Source organism: Mobula hypostoma, chromosome 2 (genome assembly GCF_963921235.1).
Source record: "Mobula hypostoma chromosome 2, sMobHyp1.1, whole genome shotgun sequence".
In the NCBI taxonomy this organism is placed as follows: Eukaryota; Metazoa; Chordata; class Chondrichthyes; order Myliobatiformes; family Myliobatidae; genus Mobula; species Mobula hypostoma.
In genome coordinates this window covers 217,611,770-217,632,818 of record NC_086098.1, presented here as the reverse complement: position 1 = coordinate 217,632,818, position 21,049 = coordinate 217,611,770, and the positions used below count along the sequence as shown (strand labels likewise).

At 40.4% G+C, this 21,049-nt stretch overlaps 1 protein-coding gene across 1 annotated transcript in view; it reads left to right on the top strand.

The window, feature by feature from the left end:
- The window catches only part of LOC134342855 (disheveled-associated activator of morphogenesis 2), a 160,546-nt gene that overhangs the window by 137,235 nt on the left and 2,262 nt on the right, over positions 1-21,049 (top strand). Inside the window, exons 12-16 of the mRNA XM_063041495.1 lie at positions 1,300-1,452; positions 6,125-6,254; positions 6,342-6,374; positions 19,411-19,508; positions 20,935-21,018. Of these exons, the coding sequence (XP_062897565.1) occupies positions 1,300-1,452; positions 6,125-6,254; positions 6,342-6,374; positions 19,411-19,508; positions 20,935-21,018 (498 nt within the window). The remainder of the gene's footprint in view (positions 1-1,299; positions 1,453-6,124; positions 6,255-6,341; positions 6,375-19,410; positions 19,509-20,934; positions 21,019-21,049) is intronic.

Below are 21,049 nucleotides of genomic sequence, written 5' to 3'. Positions count from 1 at the left end.
TGATGAGTGATACAGCTAGTCAGGATGCTCTCAGTGGTGCCCCTGTAGAAGGTCTGGGGGATCTGAGGGCTCATGCTGAGCAACTTCAGTCGCCTGAAGTGAAAGAGACGCTGTTGTGCTTTTTTTTTGCCACACAGTCGGTGTATACAGTCCAGGTGAGATCTTCGGTGATGTGCTTACTGAGGAACTTGAAATTACTCACCCGCTCAACTGCAGATCCATTGATGTGGATCAGGGTGAGCCTCTCCATTCCTCCTGTAATCCACAATCAAATTTTTGGTTTTTTTGGACATTGAGGAAGAGATTGTTATCTTGGCACCACTGTGTCAGGGTGTCAACCTCTCAGGCTGTCTCATTACTGCTAGAAATAAGGCTGATCAAAGTTGTGTCATCTGCAAATTTGATCAGAAGGTTGGAGCTGCGTGTGGCAGCACAGCCATGGGTGTAAATGGAGTAGAGAAGGGGACTCAGGACTCAACCCTGTGGGGCATCTATGTTGAGGGTCGGAGGGGCAAAAGTGTGGGAGCCCATCCTTACCACCTATTGGCGATCCGATAGGAAGTCTAGGATCCAGCTGCACACAACGGAGTGCAGGCTGAGGTCTCTGAGCTTCCTGTCAAGTCTGGAGGGAATTATGGTGTTGAATGCTGAACTGTAGTCTAGGAAAAGCATTCTAATGTGGAAGAAAGAAAAGGGGGAGGACTTCCAGGGCCTTCTGTCCTCTCCTATTCAATCCCCCCTTCTCCAGGTCTGTATTCATTGATTACACGAAAATGATACAATAATCTGATTCCTCCTGCTTGTATCTAATGCAATTTTCTGTTGTATTTAAGATTAAGACTTTTTACAAAACTACATGTGTATTATCCGTCGGATTACTAATGTCCTGTGAAGCAGAAACAAAACTTGGAGATGAAGAATCAGATTTTATTTTCTTCCATTTGCTTAAAGTTTGTGGTGCCATTTTACTTCAGTCTTGAGATTTTTGGAAGTACAGTAATGAGTTTCCTGGTGAGCTGGAACATTTGCATTTTCCACTGCCATAAAAAAACACCAATTCTATTATTTGACAAGGGTGTAATGAAATGATTTTAATCTGTTTTGTGTTGCAGTTGGCTTATTGTACATTTTGTATTTCAATTAGTCTGTTTTATTTCCGCGCAGTACAGGGTAGTATTTGTAAACTTGATTAAGGGAAAATTTGACTTTGTCAAATGAACACCAGTTTGTCAGATTGTGTAATTGACCTTTGAGTGACACAAATCCACAATTAACCTTTTCATTTTGCTTTTGTTTCAGCTGATGAGGCAGAAAATCAAGGCATGTTTGCAGTTGCAGAACAGTAAGCTATTTGTTTCTGTGCTCAATTATCTTCTCGCAATTGGGAATTTCTTAAACAAAAATGCTGGCAACGAAGTAGCAAAAGGATTTTCTCTGTCATCTCTGCCGAAGGTAAGCTTAGTGCTGATCCTACCATAAGCAAGTTTCTATTTAAATGATACAGGACCCAAGGCCTTCCTGTCAAAAATAGAGGCACTGAGAAGTTGCACTGTTAAATAGAAAGAAGGTGGGAAAGTTATTTGGAATTGAAACTATGTCACCCATTCTTTACTCTTAATTCAGATGGCAACTGGGTTCTGTTTGCTTTTAGTCAGAAATAATATGAATTTTTAAAATTGTAATCTTCTGGTTAAGGACTATGAATTGCATGATCTGTGCAGGGATATTTTAGTATGAAACATTTCTCAATTTTCAAACTGGTCAGAGAATCGCTATATCCAAAGCTTCTATACGTTTCTGAAGAACTAACTGGTGGATAATCAGAGTGAATGTAGGGCCGACCAGGGATAAAAGAGCAATCACGTGCCAGGAGCCAGAGGAAGTAGGGGAGGTCTTTCATCAATAATTTTCTTCAGTACTCACCTGTGAGAGGGACATTGACAAACGTGAAATCATCGTAGAACAGACTGGTATGCTGGAACATGTCAACATTAAGAAAGAGCATGTGCTGCAATTTTTGATAAACAGTAGGATAGGTAAGTCCTTGGGACCAAACAGGATATACCCTGGATTACAATAGTAAGCGAGGGAAGAGATTGTTGTGCCTTTGTGCTCATTAACTATAGGAGTAGTGCCAAAGGACTGGAAGCTTTCAAGTAATATTCCTTTGTTCAAGAATTGTAATAGGGATAGCCTTGGGAATTGTAGACCAGTGAGTCTTACATCAGTCGTGGGCAAACTATTTGATAGGATTCTTAGTCACAACATTTAAGTGCATTAATCTGATTAGGGATAGTTAGTATAGCTAGGAGCATGTTGTGTCTCACAGGACTGATTGAATTCTTTGAGGATGTGCAAAACACATTGATGAAAGTCGAACAGAGGATGTCGTGTATATGGATTTTAGTTACGCTGATGATAAGGTTGCCTTTGATAGGCTCCTTCAGAAAGTCAGGAGGCCTGGGATCCTCTGTGGCTATGTGGACTCAGAATTGGCTAGCCCACAGAAGACAGAGGGTGTTAGTAGATGAAGTGTATTCTGTCTGGAGATTGGTGACCAATGATGTTTTACTGGGTTCTGTACTGGGACCTCTGCTCTTTGTCATTTTTATAAATGACTTGGATGAGGAAGTGGAAGGGTGCATTAGAGAATTTGCTGTTAACATGTATACTGGTGGTGTTGTGGATAGTGTAAATTGTTGTCAGAGATTACAACGGAACAGAGTTCGGATGCAGAGCTGGGCTGAGAAGTGGCAGCTAATGTTGAATATGGTAAAGTGCAGAATACTGGGTAAATAGCAGAATTATTAACAGTGTGGAAGAACAGATGAAGGGGAAGTGAAAATCTGCAGATGCTACAAATCCAAGCAACAGACGCAAAAGCTAGAGGAACTCAGCAGACCAAGCAGCATCAATGGAAAAGAGTACAGTTGACATTTCGGGCCAAGACCCTTCATCAAAACTGGAGAAAAAGATTAAGGAGTCAGAATAAGAAAGTAGAGGGAGGGGAGGTATAGCCACAAAGTGATAGGTGAAACTGCGAGGAGTGAAGTAATGAGCTGGAAGTTGATTGGTGAAAGAGATACAGGGCTGTAGAAGGGGAAATTCTGATAGGAGAGGACAGAAGGCGATGGAAGAAAGAAAAAGGGGGAGGAGCAGCAGAGGGAGGTGATGGGCAGGCAAGGAGATAAGGTGAGAGAGAAATGGGAATGAGGAATGGTGAAGGAGATGGGGAGGGCATTACCAGAAATTCGAGAAATTGATGTTCATGCCATCAGGTTGGAGGCTACCCGGCTGGAATATAAGGTGTTGCTTCTCCAACCTGAGTGTGGCCTCATTGCAACAGTAGAGGAGGCCATGGACTGACGTGTCAGAATGTGGATGGGGAGTGGAATTAAAATGGGTAGCCACGGGAGATCCCACTTACTTCTGTCATCTCCTGCGAGATTCCATCTCCACCATGCATACCTTTCCCTCTCTCCCACTTTCTGCTTTCCTCAGGGATCACTCCCTATGAGATTGTCTCATATGCTTGTCCCTCCCCACTTATCGCCCTCCTGGAATTTATCCTCACAAGTGGAACAAGTGCCACACCTGCCCCTACACCTCCTCTGTCACTACCATTCAGGGCCCCCAAACAGTCCTTCCAGGTGAGGTGGCACTTCACCTGTGAGTCTGTTGGGGTCATCTATTGTATACTGTGCTCCCGATGTATATATCGGTGAAATCCGATGCAGACTGGCAGACCGCTTCACCGAGCACCTACACTCCATCCACCAGAAAAATAGGGATCTCCCAGTGGCCACCCATTTTAATTTCACTTTCCATTCCGTCAGTCCATGACCTCCTCGACTGTTGCGATGAAGCCACACTCAGTTTGGAGGAACAACACCTTATATTCCATCTGGGTAGCCTCCAACTTGATGGCATGAATATTGACTTTTTGAATTTCCAGAAATGTCCCTCCTCCTTCACCCATCTCCTATTCCTACTTCCCTTTCTCATCTTATCTCCTTACCTGCCTAACACCTCCTTCCAGTGTTCCTCCTCCTTTCCTTTCTTCCATGGCCTTCTGTCCTCTCCTAACATATTTTCCCTTCTGCAGCCCTGTATCTCTTTGAGCAATCAACTTCCCAGCTCTTTACTTCCCCCCTTCCCCCCTACTCCCCCCCCAGTTTCACCTACAACCTAGTGTTCCTCCCTCTATTCTCCCCACTTTCTTACTCTGACTCATCTTTTATTCCAGTCCTGATGAAAGGTCTCAGCTGAAACGTCAACTGTATTCTTCTCCATGGATGCCGCCTGGCCTGCTGAATTCCTCCAGCATTGAAATAGGAAGCTTGGGTTCTTTCCCACAGATCCCTTAAAGTTCCAGCACAAGTTGATAGGGTGGTTAAGAAGTCCTTTGATGTGTTACCTTTCATTGCTCAGGGTATCGAGTTCAAGAGCAGCAAGGTAATGCGGCCGCTCTCTAAACCTCTGGTTAGACCACACTGGGAGTATTGTGTTCAGTTTTGGTCACTTCATCTCTGGAAGCATATGAAAGCTTTCGGGATGGTGCAGAAGAGATTTACCAGGGTCATGTCTGGAATAGAAAATGTATCGTCTGAGGATAGTTTGAGGTAGTTAAGTCTTTCGGCTTTGGAGAAGAGAAAGATGAGAGGTGATTTGATAGAGGTATACAAGACATGGTGGATAGCCAGAGACTTTTTCCCAGGGTGGAAATGGCTAATACAAGGGGGCATAACTTTAAGGTGTTAGGGTGTATGTATAGAGGAGATGTCAGAGGTAGGTTTTTTTTAACACAGTGAGTGAACAGGGCTGATAGAGGCAGGTGCATTCAGGGCATTTCAGAGACTCTTACACAGGCTTGATGAAAGAAAAAATGAAGGTCTGTGTAGAAGTGAAAGTTTAGATGAATCTTGCAGTACATTAAACGGCCAGCACAACATCATGGGCCAAAGAGCCTGTATAATGCTGTACTGTTCTATGGGGAAGTCTGCAAACCTCTGCAGCCTCTTACAAGCCTGTGCATCTGCCTTTGGTACGGATTTGTTTAGAGAATTAAATATATAATATTGGTACATTTATAGTTGTTTGTTTATGGAGAACAGCTAGTTAATATGAAACACACCGAATAATTACTGTATATCCCAATTCATCTGTAAGGTCATTTGGCTCACCCACCATTACAAGGTTATCACTAGCTTCCATTATCCTATACTGCTTGATGACTGGAAGTTGGCTTTTAAAAGCTCAAAATCATTGCATTCTCATAGACAGTTTCAGTCTAAGAGCTGTTGGCTATGTTTTACCTATTCGCTCTATTCCCATTACTCCATTTTCAGTTTATAAGAGGTATCCTATTTACTTACTCAAACGGAGATCCACCTATTAGAAGAAATGAAGAATGACTGAAGGAAAAGCACTAATCTATCTGAGTGCACATCATTCTGCAAGCAGGTTGAAATATGGAATGCCTAAGACGTTAATGTCCCATAAAGAGCATGCAGGAAGAAGCTGATAAATGTCATAGCTTGTAATGTATTAGTTGGACATGATTACAAATATTCAAGTATTTAAATCCATTTAGGGCACTCATTGAAGGTAGTCAACCAAACATTTTCAATTATGAATGCAATTTGAAATGCCACAATTTCTTATTTATGATTACCTTGTTGTTTTAATCAACTGTCATTGTCCATAACTAGGAATTATTTTACTGTAATGTGCATCAAATTAATGTGTTTATGATGACTTCCCGGATCAGTACTTATTGTAAAGTCATGAATGTCTTTAGAAGAGTTGATTTATAGCTTTGCTGGAAACTTGGCAATGGAAATCCCTATGAATGTTTTATGATGACATCTTTGTACAGCAAAGAGAATTAATTCTTCTTGATGTAATGCATATGGGAAGCAGTTTGTGATTCTTGCTGAGAATATATTGCAGATTATGAATAATTTGGATGATAATCCACTATTTTATAAAGAGCTGTACATTGAAGTTCAAACTTACCTCAGTATGGTAAATAAAGTAAAATCCAACATTTTACAGATTGAAATTATCCAGAGGTGTTCAGCAATCCTCTAATGTTACTAATCTTGTCACCCATTATTTATAGCTAGTCCATTTGCGAGGGAAGGATAAGACATTCACCTTACTTCATGCTCTTGTAGACCAGATTTTGACACAAGAGCCAGGCCTGACAAAATTTCCCCAAGAGCTCACAGAATTTGAAGAAGTTCCTGGAGGTGGGTGGAAATATCCGAAACATGCAGCAATATTAGAAAATATACAGTGCTGTATCCATGATAATAATTTGTTTCTCTTCCTTCTAGATTCCATTAAGGGTTTGATTGCAGAGGTGGATGGTATGTAAAAGCTCCATTTTAATATTTGAAAAGATTTTGTGGTACTATTTGTCCTCAAGTATCAAGCTGACACAATTGATCTTCCGAATATTATAAGGAGGATTAATATGAAAATGAAAAACTTTGCTGAATTATTGCCTGTTTTTTCCAGTCAGTTGTACTGGATTATTGAGCATAGTTGAAAAGATTATGGATTTTTTTGGTGCAAATTGTATTTTTTGCAACTGGATTTGTCACCTGGTTCGGATATGACCCAAGTGCGGAATGAGAGACACTGAAGAGGGTCGATATTTCACAGACTTTAATGCAAACAATGTTAAAGGGAAAAGAATACAATGAACACAAGACCAAACAGGATCATTAACTAAAACTCTCAAATGGAAAACGAAGGCTACACTGCGGCTGAAAAGAATTATATATAGCTAAATATAAAACGAATACCGCTAGTCTTCAGATTCAGTTGACTTGACAGTCCAGTTTCTCAGGCAAGGCCGAATGCAAACAGGAAGTGAAGTGTTGCTGTGCTGTGTCCAAGTCTTGACAAACACTACAACGGGATGAATGGGGTTAAATACTATCACAATGAAATAATAATCAGCTGACACGTGCATATTCACAAGCACAATTGCCATATCTGCAGATGTGACATGGAGTCTCTGAAATTATTCTGTTTGGCCCTAATTTTGAAACTACCTTATTACAACCAGTCCTAAGCACAAAACGAGCCCTAATAGCAGGATGTATTCATCACTATCGAGTGTATGATTTTACTAGAGTCAATGGTAGGACCAACAAGAACACTCTAATGTTTAAAACTGGTGCAGGAATAATAGTAGACACATATTAGAGCATTTTACATGTCATTCACTGAAGATCTAAAGCAGCACATCTAAATCAATAAAGAGCAAATAATAGTGTATATTATTGAAAGCTTTAGTTCAGTGTAATCAGATTAGCTGAATATTTCTATTGAGATTATACCTATTTTTCATTTCATTCATTTTTATAGATGTATTAATCAATCCTTCCAAGTAATCATTTCTAACTATATTGAAATGATTTTAAAGGATTTGTTTTGCCTCCAAAATTGAATTTTAGAGGTAGAACATGATGTCATCATATAACATCTTCAGCATTGTCAGCCTGGAATCCAGACAAATGTTATTGGCTGAACTTAGTTTGATTTTCTTCTGCACCGCTTAATTCTGTTGAATAATGGAAGATTGTGCACTTAGTTATGTACATTTGAGTTTTGAAGGAAGCACCTTTCTAAAGTTTCTCTAGAATTTGCACCCGAATTGGGAACTCCTGGTAAATACAAACTGAAGAATTCCTACTTCAAGTAAACTCTGTTCTCTATTTAACATATGCCGGACGATGCTGAGGATGTTCTACGAGTCCGTGGTGACCAGTGCTATCATGTTTGCTGTTGTGTGCTGGGGCAGCAGGCTGAGGGTAGCAGACACCAACAGAATCAACAAACTCATTCGTAAGGCCAGTGATGTTGTGGGGATGGAACTGGACTCTCTCACGGTGGTGTCTGAAAAGAGGATGCTGTCTAAGTTGCATGCCATCTTGGTCAGTGTCTCCCATCCACTACATAATGTACTGGGTGGGCACAGGAGTACATTCAGTCAGAGACTCATTCCACCGAGATGCAGCACAGAGTGTCATAGGAAGTCATTCCTGCCTGTGGCCATCAAACTTCACAACTCCCCCCTTGGAGGGTCGGACACCCTAATCCAATAGGCTGGTCCTGGACTTAATTCATAATTTACTGGCATAAATTACATATTACTATTTAACTATTTATGGTTCTATTACCATTTATTATTTTTATGGTGCAACTGTAACAAAAACCAATTTCCCCCGGGATCAGTAAAGTATGACTATGACTATGACTGTGAGAGAAGGGCATTGCACGGATAGAGCCTCTTCCTGCATTAGTTAGGTACCATTAAGTTGGTGTTTTAAGGATGTTGGTTCTTGTTAATACCAAAAATTCAAATTAGAAAGATGGAATATGGAAGGAAATAGAGTCAAGTCATTTGATGGCACAGATGCTGCACAGGGAAGGCATTCTCGATTTCGGCATGATCTCTAGTGCTGTCTCTATGGAGTTTAAACACTTCCTGCAGATGTCCAGTTTTCTCCCACATCCCAATGATATGTGGGTCAGTAGATGAACTGCAAGTTACCCTAGGCAGTAGTAAATAGTAGCCAGTTGGTGGTGTAGTGGCATCTACAACAAACTTCGGTGCGAATGATCCTGGATTCGAATCTGGCCAGCTCCTTGCATGCTTTGTATCCGTGCTGTGTTAAGCGTCATGCTAGTAACTCCAGTACATAAAATAGCCAAATGCTGAAGAAACGGCAAAGTTGCCACTTGATGCACCAGTGAGGCATGGAAGGATAATAAAAAATAAGTATAGGTGAGTAGTAGAATCTTGGAAAGGTGATGGGAACAAGGATAAAAATATTCTAGGAATTGGATTGTCCTGTGTGTCAGCGTAGACTCAATTACTGAAATAGCTTCTCCTACTGCATGGCATAAGGAAATATGGAAAGTGGGAGAAAAACAAGAACATAAGACCATAAGATATAGGAGCAGAAGTAGACCATTTGGTCCATCAAGTCTGCTCTGCTATTTCATCATGGTTGATCCAATTTTCCTCTCAGTCCCAATCTCCTGCATTCATCCCATATCCCTTCAAGAATCTATCAACCTCTGCCTTAAATATACATAAAGACTTGGCCTCCACAGCTGCCTGTGGCAAAGAATTCCACAGGGTCACCACTCTCTGGTGAAAAAAATTCCTCCCCATCTCCATTCTAAAAGCTGCCCCTCTACTCTGAGGCTGTGTACTCTGGTCTTAGACTCTCCTACCATAGGAAATAACCTCTCGCATCCACTCTATCAAGGTCTTTAACTATTCGATAAGTTTCAGTGAGGTTACCCCTCATTCTTCTGACTTCTAGAGAATACAGGCTCAGAGCCATCAACCATTCTTCATGTGACAAGCCATTCAATCGTGGAATCATTTTCATAAACTTCCTTTAAACTTTCTCTGCTTTGAGCACATCCTTTCTAAGATAAGTGGCTCAAAACTGCTCACAATACTCCCGAAACATCGACTATACCTCTTCCTAGAGATGCTGCCTGACCTGCTGCGCTCACCAGCAACTTTTATGTGTGTTGCTCTTTGTTTTATGGAGACTCCAATGGGATGAGGGAGGATTTGACTTGTGTAGACTGGGAATACAGGCTATATAGTGGGATAGTTTAGGAATAGTGAAAGAGTTTCAAAGAGATTTTTCATGGTGCTTATCAAAAGTATATTCCAGTTAAAAGCAAGGACAGTAACTGTGGGCAGAGCCAGCCTAAGATAACACAGGAAATAAAAGAAGGCATCAAACTAAAAGCTTGTGCACACAAAGTCACCAAGAGTAGTAGGAAACTGGAAGATTGGGAAAACTTTAAGAAGCAACAAAGAACCATTAAGCGAGCCATAAAGAAAGGGAAGCTAGATTATGAAAATAAACTAGTACAAAATTTAACAATGGATAGTAAAATTTTTTATAATTATATTAAGTGGAAAAGGGTGGCTAAGGTTAATGTAGGTCCCATGGAGGATGAGAAGGGTAAATTGATATTGGATAATGAGAAAATGCTAGAGCCTTTACATGACTATTTTGTGTCGATCTTCACGGTGAAGGACACATCTAACAAACCATAGAGAGATGTTATGAATGCGATGGGAGGTATTTACCTCAATACAATAGCTATCACTGAAGAGGTAGTTCTGAGCAAACTTGTTTGCCTGAAGATACATAAGTCCCCTGGTCCTGATGGAATGCATCCCAGGGTACTAAACAAAATTGCAGAAGTTACAGTAGAGGCCTTGGTGATGATTTACCAAAATTCTCTTGACTCCGGGCAGGTCCAGTGGATTGGAAAACAGCGAATGTCATGCCACTGTTCAAAAAAGAATGTAAGCAAAAAGCAGGCAACTATAGACCAGTTAGTTCTGTAGTTGGGAAAGTGCTTGAAGCTATTATGAAAGAAGAAATAGTGAGGCATCTGGAAAGAAATGGATCCATTAGGCAGACGCAGCATGGATTCAGCAAAGGGAGGTCCTGTTTGACAAACCTACTGGAGTTCTTTAAGGATATAATGAGTACAGTGAACAGAGGGGGACAGATGGCTGTTATTTACTGGGATTTACAGAAGGTGTTTGATAAGGTGCTGCATAAAAGACTTATCTATAAGATAAGGATGCATAGAGTTGGGGTGATGCATTAGCATTGATAAAGAATTGGTTAACTAATAGAAGTCAGAGATTGGGATACATGGGTGTTACTCTGCTTGGCAATCAGTGGTGAGTGATGTGCCGCAGAGGTTGGTGCTGGGCTCTCAACTGTTCACGATATACATTAACGATCTGGAAGAGGGGACCGAGTGTAGTGTATCTAAATTCGCTGATGATAGTCCCCCATGACTATTGTAACATTGCCCTTTTGGCAAGCTTTATCTTTCTCCCATTGTAATTTGTATGCCACATCCTTACTGGGTGCCCGTATACATCTCCCATCAGGGTCTTCTTACCTTTGCAGTTCCTTAGCTCTATCAATGGTTCAATACCTTCCAACCCTATGTCACCTCTTTCTAATGATTTGAATTCAGTTTTGACCAACATAGCAATGCTGTTCCCTCTGCCTTCCTACTTATCCTTTCGATACAATGTGTATCCTTGGACAGTAATCTCTCAGCTATAATCTTCTTTCAGCCATGATTCAGTGATGCCTGCAACATCATACCTGCCAATCAGCAACTGTGCTACAAGTTCATCTAACATATTCCATATACTGCGTGCTTTCCAATATACCAACTGTATTCGCCCTTTTGGATTTTGTCCACCTTTTGCATTGCAACTCATCCTGTTGACTGTAATTTTGCACTATCAACAGCCTCTCCTCACTACACATTGTCTCTTTGTAAACCAGCTACCCCACCTTCAGCATCATTATCCACCTTTCCTACGGTACTTCTTGCATTGAAATATATGCAGCTCAGGACACTAGTCGCATCTTGCTCAACCTTTTGATTCCTTACTTTGTCTGAGGTCTTACCAACATCTGCCTCCACAACCTCGACACTAACTGTCCCATCCTCCAGAAATTCTAGTTTGAACCCCAACATGCAGCATTAACAAACCTTTCCACTAGGATATTAGACCCCTCCAGTTCAGGTGCAAGACATTCCTTTTGTACAGGTCCCACCTTCCCTGTAAGAGAGACCAATGATCAAAAGATCTTATACCCTCCCTCCTACACAATCCCTTAGCCATGTATGAAACTGTATAATCTTCTTAGTTCTGGCCTCATTAGAAGGTGACATGGGTAGCAATCCTGAGAGTACAACCCTAGAGGTCCTGCCCTTTAACTTAGCACCTGAGTCCTTGAACTCTCTACGCAGAACCTCATCACTCGTCCTACTCATGTCATTGGTACCTATATGGACCACAACTTCTGGCTGTTCACCCTCTCAATTAAGAATGCTTAAGACTCAATCTGAGATATCCCGGACCCGGCACACGGGAGGCAACATACCATCCTGGAATCCTGTTCTCACTCACAGATCCTCCTGTCCATTCCCCTAACTAATGAAACCTCTATCACCAGAGTGTGCCTCTTCTTCCCTCTTCCCTTCTGAGTCAGAGGCAGATGGTGCCAGAAATCAGGCCATGGTGGCGTTCCTCTGTTAGGTTATTTCCCCTGCCCTTGCCCCTGCCTTCTTTTAATTTGCTCCTTCTCGTCAATCCCAAATGCTGATTGTTCTCTGGTCACAGCTCCGTAACACTGTAGAGACCCACTGCTACCTTTTGCACTCGGACGGTGGTCCTGATTGAGGTCTCCCACCTCTCAAAGCTTCCAATGTCTGGATCGGTCACTCGTCAAAGATCTTTTTTGCTGTAGCGACCTGCTGCTGCCTTTTGTACTCAGGCAGTGAACCTGACTGAAGTCTCCTTCTCTCAAAACTTCCGATGTCCAGATTAGCTGCTGCATCTGCATCTGCTCAAGAGCAGGAAATAATGGACATTGTTAAAAAGAGCAGACTGGAAAAAACATCCCACTGAGATATTTTGAATTTATGTATCCTTTTAGTTTTATCATGAATTTTGTGGAAATATGAGATAATGTATTTATTTACATCTGTCCTTCTCTTCCAAACTATCTTCCCTGCATAGCAAATTTCAGTCCTGTCTAGACATTTAAATGTTAAAACAACTTGTCAACTGACATATTATTTGATATTGTATTTGTGCCTCTCAACCAATGATATGTATGTCTTATCAGAATCTGAAATGAAATGAAGTTTCAGTAGGACAAAGGAACAAGTTAAGGGCAATGAAATTAAATTACAATGGAGCATAGCAATTACTTTTCACACTAATCCATGCTTCACTCTAACAGCTTCAGGTTTGCTAAATTCCTCCATCATGGAAAACTGAGCACATGGGATTTGCAGTTTACTGTAGTAACACCAGAGTTACTGCAACACTATTTGCATGTGTTCTGAGGAAATTCTAGCCGAACAAAGTACTTGGACAAGAGATTTTTTACAGTGCACTGCAAATGGGGTTTTATTTCAAACTTGATAATGTAATACTTCCATGGTTTCTGTTGTCTTTGATTTTGCTTATGTACATTCCATGCATATGAGGTACGAGTACAGTAATGTGCCTAGATATGGCAAATGGCATCCATTGGCATGTGACTTCCAGAAATTCTTCTGCCCCAATACCAATAGCAAGCACAACAGCATGATTCAATAAGACTTAAAAGAAACCTACCTAGGCCCAGGATACAGGTTATACTGTCTGCATATATATGAACTGGGAGCAAGTTGCAAGAGAGTACTTTCTTGCAAAAACAGTGTTACTCTTCCACAGAGCTTCCTCTGGCTGAGCAACGGAAGGGAAGAATTAATCTTAAGTAGCACTGTATATGGACAGCTCTGTTGGATTAATCTGTTTAGTTGTCCAACAATTTTTGGCATTGTTAGCAAAGATGGTTGCAAAGATTTAAGGACTAGGAAAAATCATAGAAGAAGTGGAAGTTTTTAGCACGCAAACAAAAGAGGTAAGAGCTTCCTCTCATTCAAAATGATCTGAGAGAATTGACTAGTTCTGGCTTCGGAACACGATCCGATAGAAGTGTAGGAGTTTGGAAACTACTGCACAATGCTATTTTGAAGAAACAGATCTGTAAAAATTAAATGCATACAAGGTGGTGGAGTGCAGAAGAAACTTTGGTTGCAGGACAATCTATTAAAAGTATGGTTGCAATATTATAGTATTTTAAGATCGCAGTCACAATAATAAAATGTATGTACTTGAGTATAAGCTCAAATGGATTATACGGAGCTTCAAAGTAGACTGAAACAATAGCAAAAAGCTGGGCAGAGACCTCAAGTGGTGGTCCTGCCAGCCCAGTGAGCAGTCCTTCCAGTGATGCTCCTCCTTGGGAAACATCCCCTACATCGGACAGTTCTCCAGGACAGTGAAGCAATCTGAGCTCCGAGGAATTGCAGGATGGACGTGACAGGGACCATACAACAACTCCTAATGACTCAAGTGAAGATGACAGTGATGAAACAATAAGATTGGCAGCGATGTCACAGATTGGTCCAATAAATACCGAGGGAATGGAGACATGTAGGACTGAAGATGCAAGGGAGGATGAGAGGTGACCTGATAGAGCTGTATGAGGTGATGAGACGCACTGATTGTGTGGATAGCCAGAGGCTTTTTCGCAGGGCTGAGATGGCTAACATGAAGGGGCATAGTTTTAAGGTGCTTGGAAGTAGGTACAGAGGGGACATCAGGTGTAAGTTTTTCACATGGAGTGGTGGGCGTGTGGAATGCACTGCCGGTGACAGTGGTGGAGGTGGATACACTAGGGTCTTTTAAGAGACTCTTAAATTTGAACATGGAGCTTAGAAAAACAGAGGGCTATGCAGTAGGGCTAGGCAGTTTCTAGAGTAGGTTACATGGTCGGCACCACATTGTGGGCTGAAGGGCCTGTAACGTGCTGTAGATTTCTATGTTCTATGTTCATTGCTATTCAAGCTAACCCCTGTGGCAGATCAACTATTTCCTAACCATTCACCAATCTGAAAGAACAACTGAAAGTGTTTCAAACTTTAAAGGTGACATTTTGTACGGCTCCTGCATTAAGAATCCCTGATACGGGTAAATCATTTACTCTGTATGTCAAAAAGAAATACATGTTGGCATTCTTAACTCAAGAGCATGGAAACCGACAGCTAGTTATTACTCTGCCAAAGGACTGTACACTGACGGCCCCTCAATGATTGAGAGGGGAATTCGAATAGTCGTTTCTGGAACTGAAGTTCTGGCATCAGGAAGCATGGCTCCTGTCCAACAGGCAGAACTAAAAGCTCTGATAGAAGCCTGTAAGGTGGCAGAAATAAGATCAGCTAATATCTACACTGACTCTTGATATGCTCTTGGAGGTCATGATTTTCGAAACTTATGGAGACAATGAGGATTTCTTTTGGCCGTAGGAACCCCAATCAGTAATGGGCAATTAGAATAACTCATAAATGTCACACAATTGACGTCAAAAGTTGCTGTCTTAAAATATATTAAAAGCCACTTCAAAATGGCTCCCATGTAAAGCCATGGAAATGTGTTCATGAATGAAATTGCAAAAAAGGCAGACAAAAAGAAGTAAAGTAAGTTTAAAAAGTCAGAGAATTAGAAGAAGTGCTGACAACATATGCAGTGAACACGACAACTGAAATAATGGAAACAAAGTTGGGCTGGGGATTACCATGTCATCTCGACTCCGTCAAGGAATACATTTCACTGGAGTTTTTGTCAGGAGCTATGTTGACTGATGCACATTGAATGGTGTTTTCATTGATCACATCACCCAGAGTCATCGGCACAAGTTGAACGAATGAATGGGAGCATCAAACAGTGATGGAAGTCTCACGTGGAAGCTATGCCATAGTCTACGGCTCTTCTTATGGGCTTATGTAGCATCAGAGCAATGCCAAACAAGAAAACTAAACTAAGTCCATTCAAGGTGGTAACAGGATGTCCCATGTCGCTGCCAGGAACTGTCGATCTCAGAGAGGCTGATATACACTTTATGGCAGACAATCGAGTCAACGATTGTGTGAAATTAACCAAAGATGACTTCTCAACAGGCTTCTGCCACTTGAAGTACATCTATTTTTTGAGGAAATTACAAGTAAGCTAGACAAGGGAGATGCAGTGGATGTTGTATATTTGGATTTTCAGAAGGCCTTTGACAAGTTGCCACACATGAGACTACTTAACAACATAAGAGCCCATGGAAATACGGGAAAGTTACATACGTGGATAGAGCGTTGGCTGATTGGCAGGAAACAGAGAGTAGGAATAAAGGGATCCTATTCTGGTTGGCTGCCAGTTACCAGTAGTGTTCCACAGGGGTCCATGTTGGGGCTGCTTCTTTTTATGTTGTACATCAACGATTTGGATTATGGAATAGATGACTTTGTGGCTAAGTTTGCTGATGATACGAAGATAGGTGAAGGGGCTGGTAGTGCTGAGGAAACAGAGAGTCTACAGAGAGACTAGGATAGATTGGAAGAATGGGCAAAGAAGTGGCAAATGAAATGAAATACAATGTTGGAAAGTGTATGGTTATGCACTTTGGTAGAAGAAATAAACGGGCAGACTATTATTTAAATGGGGAGAGAATTCAAAGTTCTGAGATGCAACGGGACTTGGGAGTCCTCGTACAGGATACCCTTAAGATTAACCTCCAGGTTGAGTCGGTGGTGAAGAAGGCGAATGCAATGTTGGCATTCATTTCTAGAGGAATAGAGTATAGGAGCAGGGATGTGATGTTGAGGTTCTATAAGGCACTGGTGAGACCTCACTTGGAGTACTGTGGGCAGTTTTGGTCTCCTTATTTAAGAAAGGATGTGCTGACGTTAGAGAGGGTACAGAGAAGACTCACTAGAATGATTCCGGGAATGAGAGGGTTAACATATGAGGAATGTTTGTCTGCTCTTGGACTGTATTCCTTGGAGCTTAGACGAATGAGGGGAGACCTCAGAGAAACACTTCAGATATTGAGAGGAATGGACAGAGTGGATGTGGCAAAGTTGTTTCCCATGATGGGGGAGTCTAGTACGAGAGGGCATGACAAGGATTGAAGGGCGCCCATTCAGAACACAAATGTGAAGAAATTTTTTTAGCCAGAGGGTAGTGAATCTATGGAATTTGTTGCCATGGGCAGCAGTAGAGGCCAAGTCATTGGGGGTATTTAAGGCAGAGATTGATAGCTATCTGAGTAGCCGGGGCATCAAAGGTTATGGTGAGAAGGCGGGGGAGTGGGACTAAATGGGAGAATGGATCAGCTCATGATAAAATAGTGGAACCTACTCGATGGGCCGAATGGCCGACTTCTGCTCCTTTGTCTTATGGTCTTATGGTCTTACAGGAGGACACACCCTGATTCCTGGTGGACGGGTCCTGATTAAGAAACCACATAAGGGACTACTGGGAGCACGATGAGAGGGTCTTTATCAAGTGTTGCTAATTACTAATTTGGTGGTAAAAGTTGAAGGTAAAAGTAAGTGGATACACGCCAGCCACTGCAAGCAAGCTGAAGTGCTACTTGACGAAGGAAACAAACTCTGTGGTTAATGTGCCATTAAGCTCTGGCACAGTACTTATGCTGCTGGGCTACAGTGAGTGGATAACCAGCCAGAATACTTTGAACATTGCCTACAGCAACTGGGAATCAGGAAGTTTATTTCACTATCACTTGTTGTTATATTTTTGCCTATTTTACCTATTCACAATGTGCCAGTTGAGATAATTCATAGTATATATATGTGAGTATCGCATTACTTTGTTGATGTTGTTAATGCCTTTAGCTTTTGGGTATGTCAATGTATATCACACACTTCAAAATATACATCAATGCTAGGGATTCCTGCAGATCCAGAACAAAATATTCTTAAATATTCTAGCAATGGTGATGTCGACATTATGCCCATGATTCATTATACTCATGGAAGACAAAAATATATGATGGTCATACTCCCCACATAGCATCTTAAACTGGATCATTTATGTAAATATTATCAGCATGATTTAGGGGTATCATATATGTGGCCATACTTGTGTCTTATCCTGGGATATCTCTGTATCTGCATCCAATGTTCATAACAAAGCTATTAAAAGTTTTTGTGTGTTCACTACAAAAGCTACCTTCTGCTAAAGTTCAGAAGGTGCCATTACAGCAGAGCAAGGTTCATGCAATTACACTTTACATTAAATGAGGTAATGACTCTGGAATTTTCATTAACGATATCCAACAGGAAAAATATTACAATTGAACAAGGCTCCTGTTGACTGGTAAGGAATTGTCTAAGTTCATGGATCAATACGTACTTTTATGCGTGGAAGTGGTGACTATCCCTCTCTCCTGCATAATCAGTTAGGATTTTGTTATTTGGGTTATGTTTTTCCAGCTGTGAGACTGCGCAGACTTTACCGTTATCCCCCGAGCTGATTTTGCATCAACTTTATTCTCATTTTATGGTGTTGCAAGGAGTATAAAGAGATTAAAAGTGTTGCTGCAGCTTTAGGTACAGTAAGCAATGACACTGCTGATGCCTTGGGAATTGTAACAACAGAAATTCTCACCATGTGTAAGATGGTTCTTTAAATGGTATGGCATTAGTCTTCTCGTAGCAGTTAAGGGGGGATCGTGTGCACTTAAAGGCAAAGAGTGTTGTACTTACATACATAGAAACATAGAAAATATACATAGAAAAACATACCCGATGAGTCTGAGGACAAAACTAGTTTGCCTGATCATAGTCATAAAGAAGCAGGTAAAATACATCAATCGGATGGATGAAATTTCTTTGACCGGATTCATCTAAGTCCTGGAACCTTTGGTTACTCCATATTATGAGTCCTTATATTTATGCTGATATACTTAATCATAATTTACATCATTTTACTTGCATAAGAGTGATCATTAATTGAATAATTCAAACTTACGTGAGTGTGCCTATTAATCTGCTGAGCCATGATGTAATTCTATGAATACGTTGAAGAATATAGACTATTTGATATTTCCATAACTTCGGTAGCTTTTGATTATTTTATATTTAATGTAGTTCTTCTGTCTCTGAAATTTCAGATGTTATGATTCTAAATGAGTGATTTAGAATCAGTGGGGAGGGTTTGTTGGATCAGACTGTTTAATTGTCCTTAACTTTACAGCAGAGTAGTTAATTGTTTGCTTGTATCTCATATATCTACCTATATACATATAACCGTTTAGTATGTTTCCTAGTGGCCAGTGCATGTATATGCAATTGTTTAGTGTGTCCCCCAGTGGTTACATTTGTATAATTCTGGAAGCTTGGTATTGCATTATTTGAATAGGGACTATCTGATTGGTTAACTCTTATCTAAAATTTGAATGGAATGTCCCTTACCTATAGTATTAAAAGAACTGACCATATTGGCCTGCCATCTTTGCTTCTTCTTTCCCTTCCCCTACTGGCCCTCTGTTACAGTCCGTTTCCAAATCTTTGTTCTTTTAGCACTTATTAAAGCAATCGTAAAGCAACAGGTTTATGCCTGTAGGATCAAAAACATCAGAATCCAACAATTTCCACTGTACTTGTTTGTTTGGTTGCACAGACTAATTCATGTTTAATTGAAGATGTTTAATGAGCATCACTGTTCCCTTATTTGCTTTATATGTATACCTTACTGGGGTCTTAGGAAAACAGCTGGGTGCATTGTTGCAATACCCCACTTGGGGCATGACAGCAGAGAATGGAAATGCATCACCAAGGCAGACAAAGCAAATTTCTAATTGGTCAAACTGTATTGTATTTACTGTTCTGGCAATTTTGTTTTAACTGTTTTGTTATGAATCCCTAAATAAGAATAACTGACATCATGTTTTTGCATTATAGTTTTAAAGAATGAGATGGCAAAAATCATTCTAAACAAACAGACACTCAAGCCAAAGGACAAGAACAGCTCAGACTGGCAGTTCTACAAAGAACTGAAGGTAATTCCAGTAGAAAGGTTTATGATTTATAATGTCTGCACTGCAACTTTAGCATAAACATTGAATTTAGGAGCTTTATCAAATATAATCTACAAATAATGGGATTTTTAAATGTGGAATCATAAACAATGTACTAGTTGATGTCATAAATGATTTTATTATGACACATTAAAGGGAAGACTTCAGTGAACATGATTTTTGTGTTATTTCTATTAATGAATAGGCTGCTCATGTTCAACTTTCATATCAAGATGGAATGCAATGTTAATATCAGTGGTGTCCTTTCCTGCAATCTGTCTATAATATTTATCACTCTGTCAACATGACTGAAGCAGATTACCTGGTGATTACCATATTGAAGTTCATGATTGCATGCTGTAAGCCATTTAGTTCCACACTTGCTATTTTGCAACTGTGACCACACTTCAAAAAGTATTTCATTGTCTGTGAAGTGCTTAGGGATGTCCTGAGGTCATGAATGGTATTATGGAGTTGCAATAGTTTTCTCCATTATGATTCTGTTAGCTGAGGGTATGATACAGAGCAAACTGTGTTTTGTATCTCAAACCATCAACAGCCTGTTACTCCTACATTAATTTTCTTCGGGTTCATCTTTGTAATACTGAGACATTGATCAATGTCAACAATTCAGTTGCTGAAACTGCCTTCAGGTCTTACTAAAGTCTTCTCTCATAATCCTCAAGATTCTTTTTATATTTAGTCATTCTCTGAAGCAACATCCGGGTATGAGAGCCTTTCTTTGTTCCAACCCCCCACCCCAGTGTTGTAGCATAGATATTGCTCCCTTCCCCATACTCTTTATTGTAATGATATAGCTCAGATTACAGAAATGCTGGAGAATTTGGTGGTGCTGTTGAAACTGGCTTCAGACACTGGCATGCAATGTCAGCAAATATCTGTTTTGATTTGTAATCATTTCCATCTAAAAGCATGAAGGACGCTTCTGTTTTAGCATGAGGAATGCAAGGAAGTACATACTGTGCAAGAGTCCAGTGTCTTGGAATAAGATATTTATCCAAATATTGCAGAATGCTATTCTCTCTATTAATACCAGCACCACCACTTTATACTATTCTTACATAAAGGCTTGGCATGAGTCACAGAGGATGAGCACGTGGCACTAGGAAAAGGAGAGGAATTGAGATGAGCATATTAATAATGAGTTCAGGGTGGGAGTAGCATTGGATCTGAGGTTCCAACAAAATGTTAGCTGAATGAACACATCTTGGACAGATTAATCCGAGAAAGTGAGGAATGCTTTGATTCGTAAGGCAATTAAGCCAACAAAGAAATGAGATAAAAAATGAATTTGGTTATATTGAGAAGCCTTTCCATCTAGTTTTCTGAAAACTTGACAGTGAAATGCTTTGAGATTTAAAACATTTTTTCCTTATTTTGTTTTCAGTCTATAATTCAAAAATATGAAGATGAATTGTCACAGCTGAATAAACAATGTGATGAAATGAAGACATCCTACAATAACCTCTTGGTAATATTACTAGAGGCATTTTTGTTTCATT